This window comes from Macrobrachium rosenbergii, chromosome 16, assembly GCF_040412425.1.
Source record: "Macrobrachium rosenbergii isolate ZJJX-2024 chromosome 16, ASM4041242v1, whole genome shotgun sequence".
Lineage (NCBI taxonomy): Eukaryota > Metazoa > Arthropoda > Malacostraca > Decapoda > Palaemonidae > Macrobrachium > Macrobrachium rosenbergii.
The window spans coordinates 18871288-18889956 of NC_089756.1; the positions used below are offsets into that span (position 1 = coordinate 18871288).

An 18669-nucleotide genomic window follows, 5' to 3' on the forward strand; every position below is an offset into this window, starting at 1 on the left:
GAGAAAAATCCTATTGTGCATACCCAGCTCATGGCAAAATATTCTTCCAATCTTCAGGAGATAGAAAAATCATCATAATGCTTCCTGCTCAGATCTTCCCTGATTATTATATTTTTTTTATATATATAAGTACAGAAAGTATTACAGATTGCTTTGTGAAGCATTGTCAGCTGTGACAGGTTGATACCTACTTGCAACCTAAATACTGTACATCATTTGCAAAAAATCTTATGTACTGAAATCCTCATATTATTTTATGGTAAAACTTCTTGTAGTAAAGAAATTATACAAGGATACAAGGTCAAAAATAAGCATTAAAAGGTAGTAATTTATTTGTTTAATTAAAAGAATACATTCTTACATTATACCGGTACTGAACTTTGACTATAAATCATTGGTATCAACAAATTAAATAAACAATAGTAAACAAGAAAAACATGAAAGCTAAAACAGTCTGGTTTTTCTACTATAAAAATTTATTATTGTCCACTTGTATAAAACTGTAAATCTCTGAATAGCTTTTAAATATATTATGATTAAAATTCAGAATGCTTACTCATAAAAACGGGTAAAAAAGTTTAGGCACAAGGTGATCTGTAGAAAATAGATTTTGTACTCCTATAGCTATAGCTGTCATGTTTGTAGGAACCCTTTTATTCCTAAGATTCAGTTACAGATCTTGATCAGAAACACTTTGCTGGAGGTACTCAGAATAAAGTTTTTGCTGAAAATAGAAAAAAAATGTCATGTTAAAATCAACAAACACCATACCTGACCAATGATAATTTCATTTAACAACGGTGACGAACTGACTGTTATATTTATGTGCAGAGTAACAGATTTTCCATACCATTCTAGAATCTTAGTGTGCCTTACCTTTTGAGATTTAACATAAGTATTAACATATTCCCTCTTTTCAAGAAGAACTTTTCTAGAACGCCTTTGTAGAGTTGGTTTTGACCTGTTTAAGAACCGTGACACAAGAAGACACAGCCCTGATATAGCAAGAACTGAACCAAGAACCACAACCTGATTGTCATCTGAAATAGTTTCCCAGAAAGCAGTAGCAGGTGCCTGAAAAATACAAAAAATCACCATCAACAGTAAGTAATCATTTCAATACTGTTAATTCCTAAATGAAAAAATCAGTAAATGAAATAAAGTGACCTGAAGAAAAGCGAGTGAACTTTCCTCAACAAGCTTTGACAAAGTACAGAGTGCTAAACCCGGAAGCTGAACAGCTTTAATAAGCAATAATGACTGCAATCACAATTCTACAAAAGGCAACTGCAGTGCTCCAATATGACATAAAAGTATCTTATATTTCTCAAAATGACTTTACTTACATATACAACAGCACAAAAAACTAAACAAAATATATAGTAAAATATAATCCACACTTGACCCTTAGCTGTGACGCCTTTCTCTTATCATGAGCTTCTTAAAGCTACTAAAACCAATTACAAGAAATAAGAAAAGAATCTAAGTCTAACATCAAAAATAGAAACTGATTAATTTATATATATGTTTATTCACATAACAGACAAAAAATAAAGACCATGTTTACTGAATACAATATTTTTCAAGCGGGCAAGACAGCATATATGGTTTAGCCGACTTTCATATGAAAAATTAAATATATTTTAAGCCCAACATATTTTTCCCTCAAACTGGACAGCCTATTGCTTATCACAGTATCATATTGAAACTACACTACCTTTCACTTACAAAACTACATCAGTTCAAAGTAAAGAACCATTTCGTATGTTAAGGCCCAGCAATGTAACAGCAAACTGGCTAAATTAGTATTGTGACGGGACAGAAATTTTCTTTGTAGCCTGCAAATAGTAAGTTTGAAGGAAAACCCATAAATTTTCTATGGGTAGCAATGTACATTCCATAACTTACTACAGTAAATGAACCTCATGACAAAAGCTCCCACTCATTACATAATCTTGAATGTAGCATCTGCTGTACTGCTCAGTTTTGTTGTTAAAGTAATAGTATTTGTTGGGTATTTGTCATGTCCCTTTGTAAGCTAAACATTAGCTAAAATTTAAACTAAAATTTCAGAAGATATTTCTTTGGAACATGTAAAACAAAAAATAAACAATACCATAAAACTGATGACTGATAGGGCTACAGATTCTCCCAGCATGTTCATGATGACCTCTCTTGGAGCAGAAGCCACCAAGAGTTGTAGTAGTAGTACAATAGGCAGAAGAAAGCCAAACAATGATAATGAAATCCCCTTGACCTGAAAGGAAAATGAAGCTTAATAAATTCAAATGTTCTAACCTCCTTGTAAGATAAGCTTACCCAAAATATTACCCAGCTCCATGCATAAACCAATTTCACGGAAAGAAAAAACTTGTGCCTAGTCTCTCCAAAAAGTGTTCCAAGGGTAAAATACTGAGAAAACCCTCTGTAGTCAATTAATACAATAAATATAAAACTAGCAGTTTATATTAACATTGGAGAGAAAATTTATGCAATGTAGTTTACTGTGTTCAAGTCATGAAATACAATTTAATCCCCAAAAATTAAATTTTGGTTTATATATCAGTATTGTTCACTAACACTTCATAAGGAAAAGATAACCTCTTCCAAGATTTTGAATTTATGAATATTTTATGTTGAACACTAAATCTTATAAAAAAAAAAAAAAAGCAGATTCAACAATCCTAATGTTGGACAAAAATGGTAATTTAAATTTATAAAACAAGTATGAAATGTCATTGAAGGTTTAAATGAAGGTTTAAATTAGCTATTTAAAAGAATAAACTAGATGGTAGCACAAATGTAGAAAATCACAGTGCTCTTCATTATTACGACTGAAAAAACGCTGCACCAAGTTACCCACTCCATACAGCAAAGGTGTTCAACATTGATGTCACTTTACAAGTTCAGCAAAGGTGTTCAACATTGATGTCACTTTACAAAGTTGTACTATCAATGCATTTAAATAAGAAAACTGACCACATTTAGGAGGTACTCCAGCCAGCTTTGAACAATTCATTAAAGCATTTACATTGCTGAAAGGTAGAATTATTTAATTTATGTAAGATTCTCAAAATACAAATGGGTTGTTACCCCCCATGAAAGTAAAAAAGCCTTTTATACACTCATATCTTCAAAGGGCATTAACTGTTAAACCCGTTACGTCATTATTATGTAAGAATGAAGTAACAAAACAAAACAGTTAAAAATTAATGTACTGTATATCAATGGAAACAACAGCATTGAAAATTTTATATGAAAAATCAAATTGATAGGGATCATACATAATTTTAACCAATTCTTACAAATATTTAAAAGTGAATAACAGTATTTGGGATTTTTTTTTACAATAAGTTTTGAAAGTTAACCCCTTACAAGTTAACACCAAAGTAAAAATGAAAGAGTTTCAAGTTTCAAGCAAATAAAACTTTTGAGATGAAAAATAAATTAAATATTGCCATTTTATATTCTTATCAAAAGTGTAAGGCCAGATATTTTATTCAGCATATAAAAACTACACAATCCTCCCATAGATTGTGGGACAGTTCTCCACCATGGTGGGAGAGGGGAAGTCTAACGTGCCCTAAAGATTCTTTACAACATCCATTCCACCCCACTAAATTGCTTTCACCATCTGACTTTTCATCTGTTCCAAATGGTAATTTTATTATAGCTATCCAACTTCAACTCTTGTCTTGCTTCATTTTTCATAACTCATTTGGCCCTATCATACCTAAAGTTAATACATCTCACTATTCTAATGCCTATTGAACTTCTATTTGTTTTCAGTGTAATTTTTAAATAACCATTTATCTCAAATTTACTGTAACTATATTATAAGCACTAATTTTCAACAGGTCTGTAATTACTTAAAAAGTAGATTTCAGAATTTCACAATAATCAGACTTGGCACTTAAAATAGTAAAATCACCACTGAGCATCATAATCTAGTATGGACAATTATGTTTACTGTATTTTATTATAAAAGAACATCTTTACCATACCCTAGCACGGAAGTTGTAGGATCGTGCATTATCATCTGCTTTGATAGCATCATCAACTAGTTTGGAGATCTGCTCACAATCCTTCTCTAGCTGATTGAGTGTGTTCTGTATAGTTTGATTGATAGTCTTCTCAATATCTTTACAAACCTCATCAATTTGGTTTACACATCTTGTACTCTGAAAATGTAGAGAAAAATGATTAAATCATAGTTGATGAAATCTATCATTCTATTCACTAATGCAAATCCATTTTACTTCTAATTCCTAATTAGTTAACTTTGTAATACTGTATTTCAATGAGACAACCAGTCAATAAATTTTTTCCCAGCATACAACAAACTTGTGTGAGTGTCAGTAAAAGTTTAAATTCACATTGAAGTTGTTAATCATACTGTTAATGAAATGTAATTCTATAAGACCTATCAGAAAACAGAAGCTTGACTCAAGTCATACTTTATTTGGATTTGGTATATAGATCGTCGGCATATCAAACCCAGTTTTGTTGAGTCCTGGACGCTTACAGAGCTCTTGGACAATCTGCATCATTACCCTGAAAGTAATAAACAATTACAAAACCAGTAATGTCAAAGAACAGTGAAAGGCATTGCAACACAGATTTTCCAAAAAAAATGAAACATGGTAAAATACTTATTCTATCAATGACCTAAAAATCCAAGATATTTATAAGTGCTTAAGACAGCATGAGATAGGCTATAAACATCATAACAACATTATCGAATATCCCAAGATTATAATTACCTTTGTTATTAATTTTGCTATGCTCCAGTGTCATCTTTTTCAAAATTCATTGGAAGAAATTGAACTTGAAATGTACCATTATCATTAACTACAAATTCCCAACCTAAAAGTTGTTTTAGAATCTAAATAATCTAGAGTTCTTCCTAGATAGGAGTATATAAATTTATAACTTAATAACAAATCCAAATTGACCAGATCACCTCAGCAAATGCATCTTAAGAAAATACCTTTGTTCCAGTGCCATAAAAAATATAGTAAGCAAGTTTCTAAAATATCACAAATTTTTAGATTAATGTGTATTTTTCCTAACATACAAACCTGAAGTTCTTTGCATAGAAGCTAAATCCTGTGTAAAGAACAAAGGTTTGTATTTGTGAAGGAACAAATAGGTTTCAAAGAAAAATCTTCACTCACCTTTGTCTGTCACTCTCATGCCCAGCTTCATCAGCTTTGGAAAGGTAGAAACGGATGCGCTCCGAATGTGTGTCATTCAACTGCTCGACGATATTAAGCGTTCTTTTACATAATGCTTGACCAATAGGGTCAAAGAAAACAAAGATCAAGTCACATAAGTCACCTGAAAAAAAGTATAAAATAAATATGAGCAAACTGAGAATCATTTCAGAGGCACTGATCTGATAGGGTTATCCTCAAAAGTCTCTTTGCAAAAGATATTAATTTTTAGGTTTTAGTATATTAAAACTCAAAAATGTAACAACAAATTAACTAATAATTTCTTCTGAGGATTCATTTCTAATACAGTACTTGTTATCACTGGTGATTATAACCTGAACAATCACACAAAATAAGCTTAATTCTATGTATTGTTCTGCATCCTTTCCATTCTATGTGAGTCATGCAGTCAATGAAAAAATTGACCTAGGGAAAACCCAAATGCCTTGAGTAAACGAATATTGTATCAAGGGCAGTTTAACGCCACTACTAGTACAACCTAACAGCACAGTCTTGTGGATAATTTTCCATGAAGAGAAACTAGAATCTGATTATTGATTGCTTACTAATTTATCTGGACTAAAAATTTAATAACTTCACTTACCAAGCCAAAGCATAGCATGATTGACATCGAAGGGATATTTCATATCCCCGTCCACAAGGCCAGGTGTATCGATAAAAGTAACTAGACTGAACTTCTTTTGTTTGGAGGTACTAATCTCTGTTGTCAAGTAATCCACAACACCTGTATAAAAAAAACCAGCAAATTAATAATATATTTCCATTTACACATTTTTCTTAAAACTGTCTTCAGCATCCAGGAAACCAAAAAATAAGGTTTCCAAAATTTTCTTCATTCCATCTTATTTGGACCAAAGTATTTTCTTTTAAATTTCAACTGTGCATCCATTTCTTGTTTTGCCTTAGCCTAACATTATACAAAAAATTGTTTTCATGTTATGAAATTTTTCACCACCATATTTATGCTTTTTCACAAGAGTTACTCTTAATGATGATCATTAGAGGCAACAAAAATATTAATTTTTCTCCCTCTCCTACCTGTCCTCTGCTCACACTATTCAAAGAATATAAACTGCAAACAACTTCAAGTATGAGTATTTTTATGTCTATGCACCAAAAGTTAAACCAAATTCTGTCTTATAACAATACAAGCAGTTTGTAATTTACAACTAGGTGGAGGGTTTTAACCTGAAAAATGTCTAAATCATCTCATTATCAGTAAGTGTTCAGCTTTCTCAGCCCAAAGAATATTAAAACAAATACTATTTGTTAAATCAAAATACTTTTGTGACCACTATTTTATAGGATAAAAATCTGCATTACGGAATATTTTTTTTCTTTAGTACAAAATAGAGGTATTCTAAGACCTTCCAAATATTCCATGAAAAAACTCATTAGCCCATATCACAATAAAATAAAAAAAACAACTGGGAATAGTTCAACATAATGTATAATTCTGATTCTGTATATGGTAGTCATGAGGCATATGCTATATAAAATTTTTTTTACTTCATTTGCTTAAAACAAAAATAAAAGGACTATAATGAGGGAACATTTATATACACTAGAGCATATTTTTTAACAGAAATCACATCTGGCTTTCTTTAAAATAAAATAAAATGATTTGACAGAACATCCCAAAGACCTCAAGTGGCACTAACAAATAATGTTGAAATACCTTCTTATTATTAAACCTAGTTATCAGATAAAATGAATGAGTTCTTTTAGATAAAAAATATTGACTAACAATGATGTAAAAAAAAAAAAAAAAAAAAAAATTTAGAATCAGTAAAACTATAAGTGTAAATTGCAATGGCTTCTTACAGTTCAGAAATATCCAATCATTGCATACACTAACACATAAGCTGCCTTATCTACTAAGGTAATCAACCCACTTTTCTTGTAATTTTCATTTCTATCCTTCACAAATGACACTTTCCAGCATTTGTTAACAAGATATCTTACTTAAAAAGGAAAGCAGTTTTAAAAGCAAATACTATGCAGTCTATTATATATATACATGCAATAATGCTAAACAAAGAATAATATAACAATACAAAACAATATGTTTTCTTTCATAAGTCCATCCTGCCAGTTTGGATACAGAAAATATTGATTACACCACTAAATAGCACAACTCCATAGGTAATACTGTATTTTCAGAAACAACGACGATTCACTGTGCCGAGAACAGCCCTTCATTGGGCAGCTCGCTATTTAATCTCGCTAGAAGCCCAAAGAAGAGACATTCTCAACACATATAACTTGAAGTTATCAGTTTTTAGTATTATATCTTCCTCCTGGTAATTTACGCAGAAATTATGCAAAATAATATCCACAAGATAAATATAATTCTAAGATACAATATAATTACTGTTGACATATTGATGGCCAATGTCCTGCCATGAAGCAAGACTTGCGAAAATACTGAAGTATGACGCATGTGAACAAACGGTTTGCACCACTGAGCCACCATTAGGAAGCTTATCCTCCTCCTATGACCATGGGTGTGGCTGTACTGGCGGTGGAATGAGAGCGAACCCACTACTTATACACTCGTGATGACGTCACATGACACCACCTATCCCCTACACGTAGGCACAACATATTACCCGTACGTAGAAAACAGATAAAAGCTGGAGATGGACAAGAATTATAAACGTATGTACGACTGATTTGCTTATCCTGAATAAAAGAATTGAGAGGAGGAACAAATTTACCACAGAAAAATGGACTAGCTTGCAACTGCAGAAGCTCCAAAATTGACATTGTGGAATGGTACTATATAATTTTTCATTACAACCCAAAGAAAGAAATTAATTTAAATAAATTTTTTAATGAAACATTCTATTGTAAATGTAACTCCTCACAAGTGCAAAGTAAGCTTCCTAATAAGGCAATAAAATAATTAATTTCAATACATTTTTTAAAGAAATGTTCAATTGTAAATGTAAATTCCCACAAGTACAGAATAAGTTTTCTTATAAGACAATAAAATATTAAGAAGCAATGCTACCAACAATGGAAAACACCCTTGCCTAGTTTTCTACTAGTTAAATTAGCAAAATAGATATAAAATTACAGTACTGCACTTTCAAAAGTAAGATTAACAATGTAGATAAGTTAAAGAAACATAAATCTAAAACCCAAAAATAGACAAATTCCTGAGATCACAATAAACAAAAGTACAGCAGCACGGGTGCAACAATTGGCTTAAGCTTTATGACAGGAATCTGACCATGGTGATTCTCTAGAAAACACTTTCTATCTCATTATTATAATAATTACTGTTTTGTGCAACTTTATATGTGATAAACAACACAAGAAACTCCTCACAGTTGCTTCTAAGGCTAACAGACAAAAATTGTCTCTAATACAGCATTTCATACCCGTTACAACTACACAATTATTTCTCCACAACATAATGGGAAAATTGAAAATTACCAAAAAAAATTTATATTGCAATTTGGAAATAAATTATTTTGGGAGCTACATTTTTTTCAGCATTAAGAAAAACTCACAAGACTAAAGGAAAATCTACTATTCATATTAAATTATTCAAGTATAACTACTGTTAACCAATACTTTAGGTGTGAAATTAAAAATCAATACCTAATCCTAACAAGCAAAATGGTACTGTATCTTGTGCTATAACAGTTATGGTAATTGGTAATCAGTCTTATCGGTTTACACCCAGATGTACTGATGAGGAAAGGGACATCTCCACATACAATAGTACAATTTCACCTGCAGGTTTTTTCTTTCTCATAGTTAAGTGAATCTAACTTGGGGTTTTCTGACCACTGCAATTTTGCACTGTAATGATGAAACCACACAACAAAAAGCTATCACCATACCAATTCCACAGAATTGCATGAAATCTGTTTTCCTGACATAACTGTATAGAAGAATCTCCTATTAAAGCAAGTTAAAAAAATCATTATCTAACACAGAAAGAGAGTAAGAGAGAGAGAAAGATAATACGCAGCTGTGGTTTCCGCACACGTGCACCAAGGCTCGACAGACAGGAAGGGACCATTGATAATGCCGACACACCATCACAGAACAAAAATATTTCTATTTTCATAAGCAATACACATATTTGATGTGTTTGCTAAAATGACAACCTGGATTTTATTCATTGCCATCATTCTACTTCAGAACTTAAAAAATTACGGTACCATACTTCTCTATATCAGGGCCTTAGAAACTACCAACACTTCAGTTATAATGAACTTATGGCATTCAGTAGGTCAATAAGACAAGTTCAGTTCAGTAGTTCAATACCAATACTCATCCCAAATGGTCATGAACCTGCATTTGCATTACACTGGCAGCAATACAAAAATAAAAGATAAGACATTTAATCTTCTAGCAAGAATCTTAATTTTAAAAACTGAAACAACTAAAGCTGCAAATAATAATCAAATACTGTACTAAGTAATTTAAATAATTATGACAAAAGTACTACTTATACCTGTACACTGAAATCTCACCTAAAGCACCTATGCTAAAATTGACATACTAGAAAGTTTATATTCAAAATGGCATTTTTATATTTTTTTCCATGTGTGGCTATCTAGTGAAAACTGCCTCTTTTCTGCAAAACTATCTATGTAGACAAACAACAATGGTACCATATCTTCTTAAAGAATAAGACATGACACCTAAACTCTCACCCTTCCTTTTAACAGTAAATATTTCCAATGACATTGTGATATTACGTCAGAACACTTAACAGCAATAATGACGACATGGAAATGATCTCTCCCACAATGTATCAGAGTATCTTATAGGTACAGCAAGCATTAATCACCCTAGGTAATATAAACTACAGCTACACATCCAAGCACACTGGAAAGACTGCAATGCATAAAAACTTAAGTCAGCAGACACTGCTTTTAGAACATTTTCACACAGGTGAAAAGTGTATACGAAAAAACTTACCATCAATTTCCTGCAGTGGTTTAAAATGTGGGTACAGATGAAGTGTAGCATTACCCTGCAAATAAAAAGTCCAGTTAGTATCTGATATCTGAATAACTGAACAAAGAACTCTTTATGGAGTATATGGAGTACAAAAATTTTAGTTCACAAATGACCACTAATTTTTAGTAAGTTAACATGTATATACATTAACCAGTATCTTTGGCACTTAGTGAGATCTAACTACATGTGCTTTATAAAAATATTTTTCTAATTATTACAACCCGTTGCAATTAATCCTACATTTAAGGCCTCTGTGAGGCATAATGATCATTAGCAACCCAGTCAAGCAGTCATCACTGCCTTTTTTAGAATAAAGACTGGAAGCACCTTCCTAAAAATCTGAGGGCAAGGAAAGACATGCAGTTAGACATATTTTTGTTTAATCAGAGAAACTGACTGAAAACTAATAAAGCAGTGTCCGAATCTGCATGCAATAACTGCTGAAGGAATATAAGCCACTACAGACAAAGCACAAATTTACAGACAGCTAACCCACTCATCATGTTTGTTAAAAGCCAATGACATTTCACTTCCTTTTTTTTATGGGATACTGGTAGCCAATACTGCCTTCACTCCTAACTGAACTCATCCTGAGTATTCGTCGACAGCTCATGAATATCAGAGTGTTATTTGAATGTGATATTTACTGTCAATTCAACTTGCATTCCTACCCTTTAATTTAGTTTATCATTCAATACACAAAACTAGAGATTTCTACAATGCAAATGACAGTAAAAACAATACTGTCACTTTCATTTCCATGTCAAATTTACGTAATTCCTCCCTACAATGATGATGAGCTTTTATGACCAGTAATAAGCTTTCAAGAAGTACTGTTTTCAGTGGATGAAACCTCAGTTACAATGATTTTCAATAATTGGCTGTATCAAAAATATTTCATCTTTCAATAGGCATCTCTAAACATTAAGTAATACGAGTATCACTTGAGGATGTTCCACTACTGTATCTGAGAGAACCAGTCAAACCCATGACAGAAAAGTGACCAGGTCATCATCACAGGTTAGATAAAGTACTACCAATACACACAAACTCACTATGTCAAAGCCAAGAACCTCGTGTTGTAACTAAAAGGAATAAGTAAAACTACTACACTGTATTCTGAAAAATAAAGCTGATAAACACTGCAAATGAAAATGCATTTTCATGCATAAAATGTTACTGTAGCAAGATGTTACTTTACAATCGCTTAAAAACATTCAATAACTCTCTTCCACCAAACTTTGAGGCTGAAACATAAAACAAGAATAAAATGCATAAAGTTTTAAATACGTATGTCATATAAAGATTATTACTAGGTGATATTTAGTCTCTCTCTCTCTCTCTCTCTCTCTCTCTCTCTCTCTCTCTCTCTCTCTCTCTCTCTCTCTCTCTGTGTGTGTGTGTGTGTGTGTGTGTGTGTGTGTGTGTCAGTCAGCCATGGCTGATAAAGCTCTTTGGCCCATATGCATTTCATGAAAATCTATGTTGATAAGTTTTACAGACAAACAGCAATGCAAAACAAACCAAAATCAACCAGACTGGTCCTACACTTGAGGACTGGCCTCATGGATAATTACTTTATAATTCATATATAACTGAGTTCTGTTTGTCTAGCAAAAACACACAAAATGATGGTTTATATGCCCACTCAAGGAATTGTTCAAAATAGCAGTAACAGATATACCCACATAAAGTACATAAATCTTAAAGATTTCAAGAATCTTAGGATATATTTTAACATATATATTACATACAAGCTTTTATTAGCAAGTGCAGGAATTATATTAACCAAGCAAAAATACTCAACAGGACCTTAAACTGAAGATCAATAATCTATCAATGTAGTGCCAGCAGAGGTTAATAATTGTCAAAAATCTACCCTGGAGAAAGAATTGGCAACTAACCCTGGAGAAAGAATTGGCAACTAATTCATCTAAACTTCCAGCCCTTCTATGGTGAAAATGATTCAATGAAAGACTTGGGGGAATGTATGTTACTGAACATTAAAAAATATTTCACAATTTTTGTTCCTTAAAGACAACAAATGAAATCTAAATATCATAATGAAAACACCTAAGAACAAATAAGGTACCACTAAGAGGATAATGACATCATCATGCTTATCCAGAAATAAGCTGGATCTGCTCAAACCAATGGCATATACTCTAAAAACTAGATATCAAAGTGGACATAACTCCAGACAGGAACTAAGGAAGGTACACAGAACTGTTGATTAAAAGCCCTAAGTTATGCTGAAAGGTTAGTTATGGAGGTGTAGCTCTTTATTTGTACTCTGAAAAGTAGAGATATCTATAAAAAAAAAATCTGGTGTTGACTGGCATCTACAAATTTTAAGTTGCCATTTCTCCATCACCTGACAACTGCTCAGTTTATCTAATTGTCCTCATTCTGTTTCAATGTCACTAAAGGTAACCTAACAACAGGCAGTTAGTTTACGGTCATTGGAATACCAGTAACCTAGGTTACTCATGACTACAGAAACCTGCCTGTACAATCCAAGCTAAACATTTTCAACTAATGAACAAAGCAATTAAAATATGGAAGGATTAACAGGGAAGGCAAATAAATCTGAACACAAAAGTTATAAGCTAGCAAGGAAAAAATTAATGTCTACTTTAACTGTAGCCGGCGTCATCCTAACTTAGTTAAAAGCTTCTTTTGCAAAGAAGTGAATTCCTTTCAACTATGTCTTGCACTTGCAAGAAACTGAACAATTTACATCAAGAATTCCAAAATACAAAATGACAGATCTTTTAAGACATCAGTTAAAAATACATGTGGTTCACTAGATAGGTAATGTTACTATGGGCAGTAAATGAGTTTTCAAAAAATATAAAAGTGCTTCATATGTTAACAAGATAAACAGTGGAGGAAATGTGTGGTAAAAGTTAAACCTTGACAGTAAATAAGTGCAATTAAGCTTGTAGAGAATCCTTTAACTATCACTTTAAGCGACTAAATTAATTATTATAAAAGACAAAATCAAAAGACTGTAACTACCAAACTAAGCTAGGTAGCAAAATAACTTTTCACCCTTTGACTGTTAGATTTTGTATTTGAATACTCATGCTTAGGAAGAATAAGTGCTCGTCATATTAGATGAATTACCATTTAAATGTTATGACTTTTCATTACTACATCCAGTTCTTGGAGGACACTTCTGCGGGTCAAAAAATTGGAAATAAGCAAAGCAGGACTGATAATGACCTCAAAATTATGTTATTTCATCTAACATTCTGTGTATAACAAACTGCCACACAAGTAATTACTAATATAACTACTAAACTACATATGTAATAATTTTAATTCTACAATATCCTCAACATGGATTTACCTCATGTGGTACTAGAACAATACATTCATCTAGTATACTTCCCAATATGTTAAAAGTTTGTTAGTTCAGCCTATGATGTTCTGCTTGTTTGTATTGATTTTTGTTTTTCTTGTCTACTCAATTTTTCACTTCCCACACAGCTGTCTAATTTTGACTGTTTTCATCCCCACATAATGAGGCATTCACTCTGCCTACAAATCACCATCATAGTCACTTTCATGACAGGATTTCTCTTTAAATTTGAGTTCTGTCCAATCTCATCTAACAAATAACTTTCTGCCTGAATTCTTGTTTGCTTAGTTCTCAACAACCACTCCTTTGTTCCTTTCATTGCATGCCTAAAACATCTATTTAAACATGAAATCACAAATTTAAATATTCCTAACGCCTTACCTCTCAGTTAGTTCCTCACTGATAATAAATCATGTGAACGACATGTTAAGAATTTTTTCCTTTTCCTAACTTCTAGAACATTTTCCAATACAGAAATTCTAGTTTTTTCAAACTGTAATGTATCGTATTTTCTTTTGAATACTAGTGTAATAATACAATAATAATTCCCTAATCAACTGGTCACTTTTAACAATTTTTCACTTACTTTAGTCAACTCTCCAGTATCTGGATTGTCAGCTGTTTTCAAATGACACGTTGTGGCTGATGACCTTGGAGTCCTGCCATTCTTCATCTCCTTAAAGGCTCTCCTAACCTCCTCAATCATCAAATTCTCTGATGATCCCAGTCATAACATTATCCAGGTCATATTCACTCTCCATTTAATAGAGTGTCATGGTATTGCTTTTTTTTATTTTTTCCTTGTCAACTAAATTTTTCTATTCACAATCAATACAAGGAGTCCTCACCTTTCACATCTTTTCTTTTGCCATCTTCTTGTTGTTGTATTTTATTTTCTCTGCTGTGTAAAGACTTTAATTCCATTCATCCTGAATAGTTCTTTTTGCCCTGACACCTTCAAGCAGTTCCTACACACCTATGTATTGTCTACGGTTTGAAAGTGGTTCTTTCCTTCTGCTGTCCTTAGCAAATCTTTGTTCCCCTACCATGCTGTGTATCCCTTTCATAATGTCATACCACAAATTTTGGCTATCTTTTATTACCTGATTTGTTACAAAAATCAAAAATTACTCATTCATAAACACACTATCCCACTTTAATTCCTTCAGGGTCTATTTTCAGATGGCATAACATCATTAACCTGCTTAGAGAATAACCACTGCCAGTGTACAAAAACCAACCACTCAATTACCTCATGTTTTACATAAATGACAAATGGTCTTCTCAAACTCCCAGGAAATACTATGCCAACGCTCCCATTCTTATAGGAGATATCGTTAGATTGTTTACACCACATTCTCAATCACTGGTCCATGCCCCAATTTAAATAAATAGCCTTCCAGTCTTAAATATGAGCCCCTTGTTTGAGGAAACATTTAGCACACTTTCCTCCAATTATTTTTTTCAGCTTTATTACCTCCGCAACCAAAATTGCAACTAACAACGGTAAGTTTTCTCATATCTGTGAGAGCGTGTTGGCAAGATATCTCAAGAATGGATGAAGTGAGCTATAGAATTGAAGGTGAAAACATTCCAAGGATGATCCCCTCCCAACAGCTGGATATTTATAAAGAATGGAAAAACTGCTGCCTAGGAAACCACCCTGCTTATTATAGCTGCCATTATTCCAATATTTTCTTTCTCTTACATATGGCCATTTGATTCCTAGGAAGACTGACCATTCAGCTCCTTCCATAACTATGTATGCTAACTACATATTACATAACAGAAAAGCAAGAAGTCAACTGATACCACCAGTCCACCACCACAAAAAAGAGAGAAAAAACAAAAAAGTCTCATACAACTCCAGTACCTCTGATATATTGCAAAATACCCACAATACGTTAGTGAGATACTCTGAACTTTGATCATGTGGCAATTTCAAGACAGACTCTTAAGTCAAACACTTGAGCTAAAGAACTACAAAGTCTAATCCAGCAATTAGTCTGATGGCAATTTTCAGAGAAGTTTTAATAGAAGTACTGTATCACAGGGGCCAACAATATATTACACCACTGGCAAAGGCATGTAAATGTGGAAAACAAGGAAAAATGTGTACTTCATGAACAGCTGATGGACAGCCCATACTAAATACACCGATCTGTTTTCATTGGTTAACTGGAAAATACAAGTAATGCAATAATGTATGCCCAGGGTCACAAAATTCCATGCCAATCACAGCCAGATAATAACAGCCTACCTATGATTGCCTGAAGCAATGATGATAGTAGAAATGAAACAGCAATTCTAATTACTTTTACTCCCACATATACTTCCATCAACATGTTTCAATAACTTACGGTAAGAGATTCTCGTTTACGACCGCTGGTGACAAAACTGAACCCCTGAGTTTCAATGGCCACACCTGTTCTCTGGACATGTTCCTCAATGTACCTGAGGAAGACAAGGCAAAAAAATCACAATATTTTAATCATTTTTATTAAAAGATGTAGGAAAGTACAAAATAACAACACTGGAGGGATTATAATTAACTTCTCAAAATTTTAACGGTCCAGTCATGGCTTGGGGGAAGAGAGGGAAAACCGAGTTCAATTTTCCGAATATTTCTTTTTCCTACAAACAAACTTTTCCCCACCTTTTCCCCTAATAACTATAACCTGCCATCTTGCAACATTCTGGTCAACCCCTAATTACTGATTTCCCTTCGCACATTTTTTTGTTTCCTTCAGGCTTGGGTTACTCAAACACATGAAAGGATAGGTAAACAGCTGACTATGCTGTGTATATGCAGGTACACACAAATTACCCTGCAAATAAAGCATACAGCCACATGGATTACCAACTTAAATCTCAAATAGCATGACCAATGGTACTTTGTATAGCATTGCATATTTATAATAAAATACTTGCTCTCTCTCTCTCTCTCTCTCTCTCTCTCTCTCTCTCTCTCTCTCTCTCTCTCTCTCTCTCTCTCTCTCTCTCTCTCATGCACATCAAAATACATATAACTATTAACAAGCAATATAAAAAAACAGACTTGTGAAAATGGCTGGTACCTAAAAGCTATCACATCAGCATATCAGCTTCATGCTAAAATTTCAGCTAAAGAGCTAGCAAATATTCAAAGCCTACATTAAGCATCAACAATGTTAGCATTTTAATTCAAATACATATTATAATTATGTAAATTCATATGGACCACCCAAAAACACTGTAATAGAATTTCAATGTGATAAAAGTGAAAAGAGCAATCGTGGACCACAAATCTCTGTAAAGGGTGACCCATTCAGGTCCCATCCATCCCCCAACCAAAAATTATCCAGCTCCAAATTTTTTTTTATCAAAATTTTATTTACTGAGTGACAAGATGACCTCTCGCAAAATTTTCATAAAAATTCAGAGTAACAATCTGCATTCTTCTGTTAACAAACCAAACAAGCCTGACACAAACAAATACCTATAAAATACCTATAAGAAAAGTTAATGAGTGGATGGAGTTTTGTTTTTAAGTTCATGTGAAGAGTACTTCTTGGCTCCACCAATCAGGGTAATATTCATTTATCATTAAAATTGTACTGAAACAACACAATTTTTCAACAGCTGCTTCAAAAGGAAAACTTTCAAAACAGGATATGCAAGAAGCATTGAAAATCCCAATTCATTAGAGAGAGAGATTAATGAACATGACAACTTGTTTATGACTTCCATAAAAAATTTCTCAACATGAAAGAGAGAGAGATTTAAGGCCACCTGTTCAGTCCAGGAGGCAGGTGGGTATGAGAGAGCAGGCGATAAGCCCCCTTCCTGTGTTCTCCATATCCTACGTTATTCCAAGATAGGATAGCCAGCCTTACACTTTTTGCGTACTTAGGCTATGTCAATGGTATTATCCACTATTTCTTTTAAAATTCACATTTACCGTTTACTCCACATTACACATGCCTCTTATTTTTGTATTTATTCTTATATTTGCTGTAATTTTCTTTTATTTCTTTGATTCTCAACATTTTGCTACAAATGCTCATTTATAGTAACTCATTTGTTTTTCCATTTATTACTTAAAATTCCATAAAATACTTTTCAAATATTCCACAATAATTCTGCTATATTACAAAAGGTCATCCTCTCTTGAACGAACAGGGCAACAAAATTTTAAAAAATAGGTATGAACTGAAAAATAGAAAATGTATCCCAGTTTCAATAGAGTAATAACTAAATTAATGAAAATTTATATATATATATATAACTGCATAACTGTGTGCATATATATATACATATATATAACCTTAAGAAAAATCTCTCCCAACTAATCCACTTCAAACACTGGATCGAAATACCCTCGTCCTGGTGTGAAACCCCCCCCCCTCCCCCTTTCTTCCCCTAAAGTCCATCTTTTGTCTGTCTCACTTATTTTTCGATCAAAATCGGTTGACGACAACACCAACTACAAAAGCAGCATTGATAATTTACGGGAATAGAGCCAGAGTTTATAAAAAATGAAGCAAAACAAGAGAACTGAAGACGAAAGTTCCACAAGCACGCAAAACAAAGATGGCTCTAAAAGAATGCGCCACATCCTGTCTTGCACGAAAATAACCTTGCGGCAAAGCTCCCTCGTACGGCAACCATATCCTTGGACGGAACGGAAATGCCTTTCGCAGCTATACTAAAAGAGACTTGGTTAATTCGCAAATTTGCTGAAAACATCGCCGGTCAATATGAACAGGTCAAATCACGATCGGTCACTTCAAGACTGCTGTTCAATGAATTCTCTACTTGAATTATGACGAACTCGCCTGCTAAAATGAAGTAGGTAGATGATTTGAGTATTATTATTATTATTTCAAAATGAGCTAAACATTCCCAACGAACACTGAGAAACAACACAATACTCATAAGTGAAAGTATAAAATACCGAAGACTAATAAGTGCTATCTTCCCATAAACTACAAAAACATTTTAAATAAATATATATTCATGGTTTATTCGTTATGAGAGAGAGAGAGAGAGAGAGAGAGAGAGAGAGAGAGAGAGAGAGAGAGAGAGAGAGAGAGA

At 33.0% G+C, this 18669-nt stretch overlaps 1 protein-coding gene across 6 annotated transcripts in view; it reads right to left on the reverse strand.

Annotated features, from left to right (window-relative positions):
* Positions 1-314: 314 nt before the first annotated feature.
* Positions 315-18669, reverse strand: part of LOC136847145 (uncharacterized) — a 70883-nt gene continuing 52528 nt past the window's right edge. For all 6 annotated transcript variants that reach the window (XM_067118531.1, XM_067118532.1, XM_067118533.1 and 3 more), the window contains 9 exons: positions 15954-16047; positions 10185-10239; positions 5821-5961; positions 5178-5340; positions 4458-4554; positions 4005-4181; positions 2117-2257; positions 877-1074; positions 315-724 (listed from right to left, as the gene is read on the reverse strand). In XM_067118531.1, coding sequence (XP_066974632.1) covers positions 671-724; positions 877-1074; positions 2117-2257; positions 4005-4181; positions 4458-4554; positions 5178-5340; positions 5821-5961; positions 10185-10239; positions 15954-16047 — 1120 coding nt within the window. In that variant the 3' untranslated portion in view covers positions 315-670. The remainder of the gene's footprint in view (positions 725-876; positions 1075-2116; positions 2258-4004; positions 4182-4457; positions 4555-5177; positions 5341-5820; positions 5962-10184; positions 10240-15953; positions 16048-18669) is intronic.